Source organism: Dipodomys spectabilis, unplaced genomic scaffold (genome assembly GCF_019054845.1).
Source record: "Dipodomys spectabilis isolate Male_0828 unplaced genomic scaffold, ASM1905484v1 ptg000423l, whole genome shotgun sequence".
In the NCBI taxonomy this organism is placed as follows: domain Eukaryota; kingdom Metazoa; phylum Chordata; class Mammalia; order Rodentia; family Heteromyidae; genus Dipodomys; species Dipodomys spectabilis.
In genome coordinates this window covers 604,835-619,386 of record NW_024871100.1, presented here as the reverse complement: position 1 = coordinate 619,386, position 14,552 = coordinate 604,835, and the positions used below count along the sequence as shown (strand labels likewise).

The 14,552-nt window shown below is 40.0% G+C and overlaps 1 protein-coding gene across 1 annotated transcript in view; it reads right to left on the bottom strand.

Annotated features, from left to right (window-relative positions):
* Positions 1-14,552, bottom strand: part of Gpc3 (glypican 3) — a 402,055-nt gene that overhangs the window by 160,907 nt on the left and 226,596 nt on the right. The window contains exon 3 of the mRNA XM_042668242.1: positions 10,515-11,209. Within this exon, the coding sequence (XP_042524176.1) occupies positions 10,515-11,209 (695 nt within the window). The remainder of the gene's footprint in view (positions 1-10,514; positions 11,210-14,552) is intronic.

Genomic DNA, 14,552 nt, shown 5'->3' with positions numbered 1-14,552 from the left:
TATTTGTTTCAAATTTATTACTTTCTTTTAATCAGCCTAAAGACATTAATATAGTTTCCTGATTTTTTTTTTTTTATCTACAGTACTTAATGTCTAGAAAATCTGTAAGGAGACTGGCTACAAGATAATTTAAAGTGTTCACAATTTAAAAAATATCTGCTAGGAGGTTGATCCTGTTAAGAACCCATTCATTTTACATTAAGAACATGTTAATGGGAAATGAGCAGTTGAGTACAGCAGAAAATAAGTTAATAGGGGATGCCTTCCACGTTCTGCAAAAGATCGCTTCAGGGTTTACTGCCAAATACGAAAGCGACAGAATTTGATATTTCACTCTTCTTAGTATATTTGAAAAAGAGAAAATGTAAACTGCATATCTCTTAAAGCATCTTTCACAACTAAGCTCATCAAGAATGGAGATTTTAAAAAAAGAAGAAGAAAAGGTAAATTAAATAGGCACTGATCCCGAAGGATGCTGGAGCTCCAAGCGAGTTAGAAAAAAAAAATCTAATTAGGATTAATGAATACCAGGAGGAGGAAGAAAAATGAAGTCCACTGGAAGTTAGCATGAAATTCTCCAGGCTCTCTGTTGAAAACAGGATGAATAATAACTGAGAAGGATGGCAAGAATGAAAGCCACTGAGTGATGTCTGGCTCCCCATGCTGCCTTCTCACCATCTGACTCAGCTTGCATCAGTGACCAGGCCCCTCCCATAACACTAAGGAGGGTTCTGGCCCTGGGCAAAAGAGGCACCTCAGGAGCTCCTGCCTTGCATAGCAACCGAAACATCCTCCTAGCTGTCACTGACTTCAAGGCTGTCTGCCTCATTTCTTTAACCAGGAAAATGGCGCTAATGACAATCTTCCTCTCACCAGGACCACTAATAAACACAAAATGAATTCATCCAGATAAACAGCTTAGAGGTATGTGAAGCATAACGTAACAAGTGCCATCGTCATCATCTTCATTGTACATAGAAAGACACAGATACTGGGAAGTTGCCACTAGACTATGGAAGTAGAAAGCAGAGGTCCTATATAAAAATTCTGTTTTCTGGACTTCTATTCTTTAAAACTATGATGAAGAAAGACGGGTGCTGGTGGCTCACATCTGTAAATTTAGCTACTCAGGTGGTTTAGATCTGAGGATCGTGTTTTGAAGCCAGCCCAGGCAGAAAAGTCTCTGTGAGACTCTTATCTGCAATTAACCACTCAGAAACTGGAAGTGGAGCTGTGGCTCAAAGTGGTAGAGCACTAGTCTTGAGTAAAAGACTCCAGGGATGGTGCCCGGGCCCTGAGTTCAAATCCCACAACCAACAAAACAAAACAAAACTTACAAATATGATGAAGAGTAGGTAATCTCATAATGTTCAGCATACATATGGATATTTCTCCCTACAACTGTATCCCATTAGCTGATGTATATCCATGGTCCTTCTCTTTAAGTTTTTGGCAATAAAGTAATTTTACAAAGTGAAGTGAGTTTGTTTGTCAAGAGAGGAAACTAAATATTAGAGAACTACAAGTAGCAGAAACAGGCATCATGCCTGTCATTTCAGGATCATCATTAAACATCATCACTGGAAACAGATTATAGGGGTTGAATGAATGAGACACAGTATAGTATAATATGAGGGAGAGGGAGAAGAGATAGAGTTAGAAGAGGACAGGTGTGGAACAGGTAAATGCTTTCCAAAGGAGTTCAGAGAATGAGAGTCACTGATGGCTAACTCCTATATTCCTACCTACTCAAGAGGCTGAGATCTGAGAGGATCATGGTTCCAAGCCAGACCAGGAAGAAAAGTCCAAGAGACTCTTTGTCCAATTTACCAGCAAAAAGCCAAAAGTGGGGTTGTGCCTCAAATGGTAGAGCACCATCATTGAGCAAAAAAAAAAAAAATATAAAACAATAGTGTGAGGCCCTGAGTTCAAGTTCCAGTACTTGTACAAAAACAGGAACTCTTCAGAAATACTATGTGCTTTTAGGTTTCATGCTATGAAACAGAACCTGTAACTGAAATCCAATCATTCAGAAAATGTTGAAACCCATACTCAGAACTGAGAGATATACATATGTAGAAAAGTTTGTGTCTTTATCAAACCAGCTTTCTTAGCTGTTATCTGAGATTTTGTGAAAAAATAGCCTTGAGTTAAAAAAGAGGGACCCCTTTATTAACTATATAACAAATCAAGAATGATTTTAAAGTCACATATAATTTTTTCTTTGGGAGAAAAAAAACTGCATATAATACTTGAAGCAGTGCTGGGGCTGCATATTTTCTGAGGTTTATTTGTACTGCACATCATTAATGGGCTCTATTTGTGGTGGAAAGTAAAAACGTACTGATTACAATCATTCTTTCCTACATTTAGGAACAAAATTAATTATCTACAAAAAGCAGAAAGGCATAGATAGACTCTCAGTCAGTAAATGATAATAGACAGGGCCCAAATATAATGACTCTGATTCCTACTTTATCTGTTTTAGATACTCTGTGTGGAATGAAAAGGAAAAATTAATTCACTCTCTGAATATTATTCAGAAAGGATTTGAATTGGGGAATAAGAATGCAGCATCAATCCCTTCTTTTGTAAGCCACATACGAAGCAGGAAAACAGACTTGCCTGATTATGTACTTATCAAAGGGACATTCTAAAAGGACATTAAGAAATCTGTACGTTCACCCAAACAAAAGTTATTTGTTTTACCCCATTAATATTACCACCACCCCCCAAACGAGGAGAAGAATAGCAAATGCAAGGCCTCTTGGAGTGCGCAGCATTCAGTACTAGGCTAATGATGAAGTCTGTATTTTATCTAATAAAGGCTGAAGCACCCTGGGAAACATTTGCCACATCTCATCTTGGCCTTCTGGGAAACTTCACTGCAACAAATATTCAAATAGCCCCTTCTCCTGAGGAATTACTATACTACATTGCCATTTTGTTACGAACTGCTCTTGTGTTTGAAGAGTTTTCCATTTTTAAATTGGGGTCCTAAGCCGGGTGCCGGTGGCTCATGCCTGTAATCCTAGCTACTCAGGAGGCTGAGATCTGAGGATCGCAGTTCAAAGCCAGTCCAGGCAGGAAAGTCTGTTGAGACTTTCATCTCCAATAAATCACTAGAAAACCAGAAGTGGCGCTGTGGCTCAAGTGGTAGAGAGCTTGCCTTGAGCTGAAGAGAACAAGGACAGCGCCCAAACCCCAGAGTTTAAGCCCCACGACCGAAAAAAAGAAAAAAAATTAAATTGGGGTCCTTTTAAGAAATGGTCTAAGTTAGCTAGGTGTCAGTGGTTCCCACTTATATATAATCCCAGCTACTCAGGAAGCTGAGATCTGATGATCACAGTTTGAAGCCAGCCTAGGCAGTAAAGTCTGTGAGATTCTCATCTCCATGTAATCACCAAAATGCCACAAGTGGAGCTGTGGCTTAAGTAGAAGAATGCTGTTGCTTTGAGCAATAAAAGCTTAGGGACAGCACCTAGGTCCTGAGTTCAAGCCCCAAGACTGTGTGCACCCACATGCTTGCACATACACACACATGAAGTAGAAACACACAAGCAACTTGTAATCATCTTGCTGTTTCTTGTCAACCAAAGAAAACAATTTTAGATTCATGAAAAGTCAAACTAATTTCCTAAAATAATCTGCAGTCCACATAATTTCAGGATAAAACATTGAAAAGCTTTCCTTATATGGTTAGCTTTCCAACTTGCCCTGAAATTAATAATTTAGTGTCTCAAAAAGTGGTACTGACTTTTCCATTGTAGTCTTTCAACAAATAGGTTATCTAAGTTTTTTTTAAAAAACTGTCTTTTTTTAAAAAAATGGAATATGTAAAAGTTATTTTTATTGTGACTGGAAAAAAACAACACACTATAAACATTTCTGTCTTTCCAGATATGGAACTCAGGTGAAAGAAAGCTGCTTCCTGCATTTCTAGATGTGGACCTGTCAATGTTAATAAGGTTATATGATTTTTAAGGTTATATGATTATATATTATAAGGTTATATGCTTACTGATTTTTGTTCTTTTCAAATCACTGGCTACTGAAAACAGCTTGTATGAATTCAGACAAGGTATTACAATCTGAGACTGAAAAATGAAGGTCCTGAATGATTGCATAAGGAACTAACCACTGACAATCTCCCTTCAGCCTTCACCAGTGGAGAGAAAGGTAGAGCTACCCTTAAAAATTCTGACAGCCTACAGTCACTCACACAGATAGGAGAAAACTATAAGAATTTGATAGAATGGCTTATTATCAAGGAGCAACAGGAGAATCTTGCCCAGAGCTTTCTACCACACATGAATTAAACCTGACTTCACTGATGCTATCTTTAGAAATCCTAGCAAAAGAAATATATGTAGTCAGATAACAGAATATGTTAGTTTCTCTGGAGGCAATGTTACTACCTAAGGTAATTCTTTAATAGAGATCTCAATGGTCTTGCACTATTCAGAATCAAAGGCAGATGCCTTGAAACCTGGATAGATCTCAGTGGTAGAGTGAATGCACAGCATGCACAAGGCCCTGGGTTCCAATCCTTGCATTGCAAAAAGCACAGCCAATCAAACAACTCTGTAGGTCCAGTGGAAACAGTCACCACTGCAACTGGTAGGTAACCTGCTCCTCATCACTGGCACTGCTGAGAGATTCTAGACGAAGCCAATCACCTACCCAAGCAATCGATCTTCTCCTAGAAATCACTCTATGCCTTTAAGTGTTTAGAAGATGAAGGAAAAAAACCCTAATGCTTTTTAGTATGTCATTGGGAAATACTAGAACAAGAGTCTCTAAGGAGGGAGAATGAATTCAAAAAGTGATTGTGCAGCTGGAAAAACAGTAGGGACTAATACAGGATATTAAATAATATAATAAAAACTCATTTAGCTTATGTTTGGGGAATGTCGACTATACTGAGGAGAGACAGGAACTGTTTGAAAGAACGATATGGAGGAACGGTTAAGAACAAGGGCTTAGGAGTCAGGCAGATCCATCTTTGAATCCTTGTTCTGCCATCCACTTGCTAGACGATCCCCTGAACACAGCACCAGACTCATTTGCCATCATACTTGCAGACATTCGTTAGGTCTCTCAATGAGTATCTCAGAGCTTCTCCAGTTAAATGCTCCATAAACGCTTTCTGAAACACATCTTTTCTAAAGGGTGAGAAAATGAGTATTGCAATGAGAACATAAACGGAGAAATACTGGTCATTGAAAGGTTGTGATTTTGCATTTTGAAGTATTGCATAATAGGCCAATGATGTACCAGCAGAGATGTGCCAAAATAAGTCAAGGAAGACAACCTCAGTAGCTCATACCTCTTATCCTAGTTACTCAGGAGGCTGAAACCTGAGGATAACAGTTGGAGACCAGCCCAGATAGGAAAGTCCACAAGACTTTTATCTCCAATTAACCACCCAAAAGCCCAAGTAAGGACAAGGCTCAGGTGGTAGAGTATGAGCCTTGAGTGAAAATGCCATGTAAGAGCATGAGGCCCTGAGTTCAAATCCTAGCCAGGGTCTTATGAGCGACTAGTTGGGTAGGTGGTTGAAAACACCAAATGAAATGAAAAAAAAAATTAGAAAGTTGAGAAACTTTCTGGGAGGATAAACATCTAACATGCTGCTTATTACTAATTTAATATATGGATGAATTATACATGAATGGCTGCGCATGTCCTCTGTACATTGAGGGATGGTAATGACTGTCATTTTCAGAATAAACACAGTGGAAGTTTGAAAAGAAACTGTGCAGGCAGTGTGGAGATGGGACCGAGTCCTGGAGCCCATGCCTAGCATGAGCCTAGCATGTCCAAGACCCTGTCTTCCATCCCCAGCATTCAACAACTTGGTGACATTCAACAAGTTGGGTGGAAGAACAATGTGCAAAGTATGTATATCATAAACCATTTTATATCTGTACTCTCTTGAGAAAGAATAAAACATGGAATTCAATAATGTGTTGATAAGCTTAGCAGGAATAGAATTCTTTTGTGCCAGCCTTTGGGGCTTGAATTCAGCACCTGGGTGCTATCCCTGAGCTGCTTACGCTCAAGGCTAATGTTCTAGCACTTGAGTCACATCTCTGTTTCTGGCTATTTGGTAGTTATTTGGAGACAAAGAGGCCCACAGACTTTCCAGCCTAGGCTAGCTTTGAACTATGAGCCTCAGATCTCTGCCTCCTATGTAGTCAAGATTACAGGTGTGAGCTTATTGACTGGCCCCCAGTCAATAAGAATATTTATATTCAAGTATAAAAGACTATGTATTAAAGACTTAATAGTCACTTGGAGCCAAGACATGTATCCTAGTTTGTGTCTGTAAAGAGTCAAAATAAAGCTAGTTACAGCTTCTTGTCAACACTTCTTTCATCTTTTCAATATAATTTTTCTCTCCCTCAGTGTTTTTTCTTCTCACCTCCACATACACTCACATCTGTATTTCACACTTACTCGTATTTTTTATCAATTTCTTTGCACTAAAATAATATTAAGAGATGATGGCAGCTGGGCACAATATATTATGCCTGTAACCACAGCTCCTTGGGAGATAAGAGATCAGAAGGATCACCATTCAAGGTCAGCATAGGCAAAAAGTTACTAAGACCCCATCTCAACAGACAAGCCAGATGTGGCAGCCTGTGTCAATGCTGCTAGCTACTTAAGAGGTATAGGTAAGAAGATCATGGCTGCAAGGGCAGCCAGGCAAAAAGCAAGACCCTTATTGAAACACTACTTAAAGCAAATAGGGTTGGAGACATAGATCAAATGGTAGCAAGATCCTGAATTCAAATTCGTGTACCACAGAATGAAAGACAGAGAGAGATAGCGATAGAGAGAGAGAGAGAGAAAGAGAGAGAAAGAGACAGAGAGACAGAGAGAGACAGAGAGACAGAAGATATAATGGCACTTTAGACAGATTCACTGATGCACAATTGTAATCTTTCTACTCTGGAGACTAAGGTAGGAGAATGTCGAGTTCAAGGCCAGCCTGTGATACATAAGGAGACTTTGGCTCAACAAAGGACAAAGGACGCCAAGCAATGGTGGCTCAAACATGTAATACTAGCTACTTAAGAGGCTGAGATCTGAGGATCCTGGTTTGAAGCCAGTTGGGGCAGTTCGAAGCTGATGGTAGAGAGCTAGTATTGAGCAAAAAAGGCCAGGGACAGACATTACCCAGCTCAAGCTTCAGGACCAACAGGCATGCACATGTGTAGGCACATGCGCACATACACACACATACAAATTAAGACCACCACATTCACTTAAATGATCAAAATGACCCTTAAAATCTGGGGTGGACTGGAGTGGATGGTGACCCCTAAAATAAGTGACTAAAGTCCCTGTGTGGCAGATTCCAGCCCTCCATCTACAACTACAAAAGGCCATGCTTGCACAGCAAAGAAAGATCATATTTTAAGGCAGTCTCTGAGGGGGCGGACTGGCAGGGTTTTCTGTTGTTTTATCACAACAGGAAGGTGACTGCATGCCAGCAAGCAGAATCTCATTAATGCTTTCATTCCAAATCAGCTCTTGCTCTGGGGGCATTCTGTGTATTTGTTAACCTGAATAGCATTCTGCAATCTACTAAGCCCTCACTTTCCCTTACTTCTTGAAAAGGTTCTGGACCTTTCTGGTCCAGAACACGCCTGGGCCAGTGATGTCCACCTCTCCACCTCTCCACTTCCAATTTCCACCATTGGATACGTATTACTTAGACTTGGTGATCATAACAAAACGGGAACAAGGCAGAGTTTACATATGCTTTCTAGTTTAGTTCAGGCATTCCCAGGAGATGGCCAACTTCATGCTCTCATAACATGCTGGATGCTGGGAGCAATCAGGCCCTTAATGGCCCAAACAGAAAGGGACTGCATCACTGAGCACCTCTAGGCAGCCACGGGCTTTCCTCCTGCATGATAATGACACAAAAGGTGCTCCCTCATCCCACTTGCATGCTGCGCATGTGCACACATATACCTGGGCATACACCAAAAGATGTAGCAAGTTGGAAAGCCTGAAATAGCTATCCAATTTAAGTTCACTTTGTCTCTGAAAAAAAAATCCTGATGGTGGTTTTAAAGTGAAGGGTCTACTTGGGGGCCAGAGTCTATGGCAGAAAGAATATATGATTGTAACAAGCAGACGGTCTTGGATTCTGCATCTAGCTCTAGGTAAACCTCCCTGAACTTTTGTTCGTTCATTTGGAAATCAATGGGATTAGAATAGCTAATTTCGCACAGCCCTTCCCACATTCACAAGATGGTGATGTGTTCACTCTAGAGAAGTGTATTTAGTTATAGGTCTCTCTACCAACTGGATTGACCACCCCCCTCTTTTGTTTTGTCAGTCATGGGGCTTAAACTCAGGGTCTGGGCGCTGTCCCTGAGCTCTTCAGCTCAAGGCTAAGTGCTCTACTACTTTGAGCCACAGCGCCACTTCTTGTTTTCTGGTGGTTTACTGGAGATAAGAATCTCACAGAATTTCCTGCCTGGGATGGCTCTGAACCATGATCCTCAGATCTCAGCCTCCTGAATAGCTAGGATTCCATGCGTGAGTACCACTGTCTGGTTAGATTGACCTTTTAGAAGACTTAAGCACTGTATCTTGGGTGGTTTTCAATACCTATTGTCAAACAGAATTCCATACACAACCAGATGCTTAATACATGTCTACCAAATACTCTACACCTTTATCGGGTCAGTGTACTTAAATTCTTACCAGCTTCCACCTCATCTTTTTGTGTATAAGAATATTAAAGGAGGATGGATACTTTGAAGATCAATTGTGCAGCCATAAAATAACCAATAGGACAAGCAATGTTTAATACTCTTGACACTGGTCTTTTCTCTTACTAAAGACATCTCCACAGCCCTGATACCCTTGCTTTGTGTCTGATACATAATCGGTCCTTGATCAGTATTAGTGAATGAACATATGAATGCCCTTACTTTTCATTGTTTTAGTCCCGTGCAATTTACTTTTGCACAAGGCTTCAGAATCTGGTCTCAAATTATAAGGCAGTCAAGTGAATAATTAGCCACCGAAAAACACTATCATTACATAGGACATTTTTTGTTTATTTTACTATAAAATATTTCCCTAGTATATAGGTTTGTAATGGTTACCAATGGAAATGGGACAATTGGAGCTGCTCCATAAATAGTCATGTACAGGGCTGTATCACTTGTGTCATCGTTCCTAATTAATTCACCACAAGAAACCAATCCACCCTATAGCTTTTTGCTTCTAGAGTTTCAAGACAAGGCTAACTGGCCTGATCTGTCCACATGACAGATAAGAAACTGCCCAGACACAGTACACACAAGCTGTACTACATAAAAACTAACACCCGGAGTCAACCAGGCCAACCAAGCTGGGACTGAATCGCAGCTCTTCTCACTTAACTAACTTGGAGAGCTTCACTTCATCTTGTACAGAGGAGGAACAATATTAGAACCTCTCTGAGGGATTACAAAGTCATATTATGTACATTGACTTAGTAGAGCACCTGAGATACAGTATTTGCTCTACAACAGTAGTGGACTCAATAGTTCTGCTACCACCTCCCACAAAGCCAGCAGCCACTCACGTACTAGTTATTACCTTAAGGGAGATATGCCAGGTGTCTTTGGGATGGATGTTCTGCTCCCCATTCAAAGTGGCTACCTCCTATGGTGCTGGATGAACAATACCAGTGTCTATTGCCTCACAGAACTTTGCTTCTGCTATCAGCTATCTCATTAGTCTTAGACTGGTTATAACTAAGGCTATAAATATGTATGTTGAAGAACTTGGACAGTAACTTTGCCTATGTTCTTATGTAGGTGTAGTTAGTGAGCACTAGCTAGGTATCTTCACTTTAAAGCCACTACCCAATATGGTAATAATGTGACATACAGGATTAAGGGCCCAAGAATGAAATCATAATTAGCAAAGGTGGTGATAACTGAATAAAAGGGAGACGTGCCAGTTTCTTAATTGCGGCTATTCTACTAACTACAGTTGAGTGGCCTGAAGAAAGTTGCAAGTCCATTAAGCCTCAGTTTTCCTGTGCATAACATGGAGATAATATCCTCCACTCCAAAAGATTGCCCTGAAGATCATGATAGCCGAAATATTGGTAATAACAGGTAACCTTTATTGAAGACCTACCATGTGACAGACAGATGCTAAGTGCTTTCACATGTTATTCCCCCAAGAAGATGTTCTTTCTGTCTCTATTTAATAAGTAAAAAATAATGAGGCTCATAAAGATGAAATCATTCCCCAATGGCCCACAGCAACAAAGTAGGTGCAGCTAAGATGCAAAGTCAGGGGTTGTGACTCTATAACCTGTGGTGTTAATATACCGTCTAGCTCTGAGATCATTTGGTCCATCTGCCATACTTGCACACCCTTTATTTTTCTGCTATTATTCTCTCTATGAGCACCTGCTGATGGGTAGGTCATCCCAACGGATCAGGTCCAGTTCCTCCAAAACCTGTAGACTTAGTACTCACAGTGGTAGTCAGCTTGCCTCCGTTCTTCTGGACATACTGGATGGAGTCATGGATTGTGGAAAAGAGACCAAGGAGCACGTTCTCCATGTCGTAGATCCTGTACATGCCATTCACCAGCTCCTCCAGAGACAGAATATATTCTCTCCAGTACTTGTCAATCTCGACCACGCCTGCCATACAGCCTTGCATGACCACATTGCAGTAACCACCACAGGGCTTAACCATCATCAGTCCTTGGCAGTAAGAGCAATACCACATACGGGTGAGCATACGGCCACAGTCCTTACTGAACTTCAGGTGATCTGTAGTGTTGATCACTTCGATTCCAAGATTCAGAGCCTGGAGGAAGATTCTAGTGACTTGCAGGGACTTGGAAACCTGGGTCATGATAAGCTTGGGGAAGTTGCCAAATACTTTCAAGTCACGTCTTGCTCCACGGAGGCACTCGTTAATGTCTAAAGCTGACTCAGGCAGGCCTGGGTTCATTATCTGGGTATAGATGACTGGAAACAGGCTATCGAACAATTCATTGACCATATCGTCCACATTGATGTCAGAACCCAAGATGTAAAGAGAGACGTCCGTGAAAAATTCACCCACGAACTCAAAAGCTTGAGGGGTCAGGCTTGGGTAGTTGTTCTTGAACATGGCATTGGTGTAGTTCTTGGCATGGCGAACAACAATCTCAAAGGCCTCTGTAAAATAGGAGATTAAAAAAAATGCCCACAAATTAAAGCATGAAAATGCAAGGGATCATTGAATTTGATAGACTCTATTGCTTTAGTGATTAAGGTCTTATTTGCCTTAAATAATTGACTCACATTCATTTCTGCCATTACCGATATGCCTGCAGTTGTTTGTGCCTATAAATCAATTTTCCTTTCTGAATATCAAGTCCAAACGTTGACGTGCATATAAATTGTTAAACGCACAAATTATATTTCCAACGACAAAAGCCAGGATTGAGTTAACATTTCAGCCTTTCATGAAAGCATCGATTAAAAATTGGCTAAATGAGAAGTCATTTCTCATTCTCTTATTGATTTATCCCTTTTCAAAAATTGTTTTGCAGGATTCTTCATCTTTAGACAGAGATAAATATTTGACAAAAAAGTATATATTGTATAAACTCACATAACAATCAAAACCTGTTTGGCCCCCAGAGGAGAGGCAAGTTATTAGCCAAGAATAAAAGCTATCACGAATGGAATCATTGTTGGTAGATTTTTCTCCAGATAACTTTAAAGCAAGCTATCGGACAGATTGCCAGACCTGAAAATGGAATTTATCTACAGGATGTGTATCTGGATGGGAACAAAAACAATCCATGCACTTATCTATACATTTGATATTAAAAATAATTGCAAGCTGAACATCTGGAAAAAAAAAAGAAGTGCTACGCATCCTTGGTAAGTTCAGCATCCACACAGCTTGGAAGCCTGGTTACTCTACCGAGACCATGAATTCACGGTTACATCTGTTGCCCCAACCCTTTGGCATGAAGCCCAATTAGTGTCATTGGCTTGGAAGAGAAAGCAGTAACGTGAACATCTCATTTTCTCCAGACTGCAGTATTCTAGCCACAAGTGATCTCAAATAATCAGATATATACCTTTAGATGATGGAAGGAAAAACAACCACTATACTAGGTTTTCTCAAGAAATAGAAGAGTGGAAAAACAAACAAAAAGAACTATGTCTACTGAGATGCTTAAAATTAGCTTCCTCCAGTTCCTTCCAAAATGCAAAGGCCCATGGCAGATGTAGTCCAAATGATGCCAATTCACGAGCCTTGAAAAATCAAATTATTACCACTCTCACACTACTGGAGAGACTGTATTCCAGCCGTTCCTTGGGATCATTTAGTCCAACATTTCAGTCATCTGTGGCGGAAGTGAGCTTTAGGTTTTGCCACCACCATCTGCCCTAGATTCCTCACAAGGTAGAACATGCTCCCTTGATTCTTTCCTCAGACTTAGGCCCAACCATGTTGAACAGATGCCAGTGAAATTCTACAGCGCTCACAAGCCCACAGGAGAAAAACTATGAGTTTCAATGAGAACTTCACTTTCCACAAAAGTTTTTTTTTGTTGTTGTTGTTTTTTGAAGCTGTATTCCTGTCTATAGAGTGCAAGGCAGGTAACATGTAACCATTACTGGGTTTGCAACTGTGTCACCGTAGGGAAAATGTTTTTCTTTCCACTAATTACTGTATGTTCATTTGTTTTGTTTGTTTAGAACATTAAGCAATTCCTAGAATGATTATTATCTATCTTGTAACAATCTTTCTAGCTCCCTGTGTGATTGTATGTTCAATTCTTTATTCTTAAAGTTGAACAGGGCCAGAAAAATCTTCCCAACCAATCTGAAGAAACAGTGATGGATTTGTTTTGGATGCTACTGGGGTTTTGAACTTATAGCCTCACTTCTAGTCAGTTCATTTGCTTAGCTCTAAAACTAAAACCCCACCTCCAGCCTGGCTTTATTTTGCAGGCTATTTTGGAGATGGAGTCCCATGGACTTTTGAACTGTGATCCTATACATGTCAGCCTTCTAAGTAGCTAAGATCACAGGCATGAGCCACCATCATATACAATGACTATTTTAAATCATCTGGAATTTGGAGATTTAAATTTTAATGGCAGCTAGCAATCATTTGTTAGTTATTATCAATGATCTATTATTAGAGCCTAATACTAGGCTTTGTGCTCCAAAGTTAGGTAAGTTATGGCTAGATTAAGATAAATGATACACTAAAATATTCACAAGCTATATAGTTTAGAGTTTATATTGTGACAGCTATTTTTTTTTTGAACTTAGAATAGTAATCCTGGTTTGCCAGATGCCAAAATTGAGTATCAGTAGAATGGAGATAGTTTTCTCAAGGTGGCACAGCTATGAAATACAAGTAATGGGCCAACTAGTATGTCCTAGAGACAGTTATATTCTAACTGCTCTTGTCTTACACCCAATATGTATATTCTAAAAAAAATCTTTGTGGAAAGTTAAGTTCTATTTTAAAATTTTTATTTATTATCATTATTGTTGCTGCTGCTGTTGTTGTTATTTCTTTTTTTAAATTTTATTTTATTTGTGAACATACTGTACAGAGGAGTTAAAATTACATGGGCAGGATAATGCATACATTTCTTACCAAGCATTGCAGCCTCCTCCTTTGTTTACCCTTCACCTCCCTTCCCAGCCTCCCCTCTCCCCCCCCACCCAATCCTTCCCCCCCCCTGCCCCAGCACCGACGTTGTAAAGCTTGTTTTTGACATGACAACTTGTACTTCTCATTGTTGCAACAGGTCCACCTGAATCCTTAAACGACTTGTTTTTCCCCTTGTTGTTGTTATTATTTGTCAGTTGTGAGGCCTGAACTCAGGGCCTGGGCACGGTCCCTAAGCTTTTTTGCTCAAGGCTAGCACTCTACCACTTTGAGCCACAGTGCCACTTCCAGTTTTCTGGTGACTAAGTAGAGGTAAGATTCTGTGGCAGACAATCCTGCCCTAGCTGGCTTTGAACTGTGATCCTCATATCTCACCCTTAGTAGCTAGGATTACAGGTGTGAGCCACTAGCACCTGGCTTAAATTCTATTTTAAAGTCACTATGTTCCCATTGGTTTCTCCTCTATGAATGAAAATGTACTAGAAGAAATTACAGTCCTAAGAGCAATAAAGCAGATGGGACATTTCCCTCTTTGCTTTGGGGACGAGATGAAGTAAGAGAAGGAAGAAGATTGATCGCTGCAGTATGTTATCCCAGGGAATTTATATCATCTAAGCCATAGTAAAATGAATTCTCTGCAAGGTAATTTTTATCGGAAACACACAGTGTATTATTCATTCTCTAATGTATAAGAGATATGGCAGGGAAATCCCACAGATTCTACTGTCAATAACCTTTCTTTAAAAGTTTCTGTTACTAGCACTGCTGGTGGATCAATAGAGAATGAAAATGATAAAAGATCATGAACTCTTCTGCAGAAAGAATAGCAACAACACACATTGCAGGGGAAAGGGGCTAAGGGTGGAGATA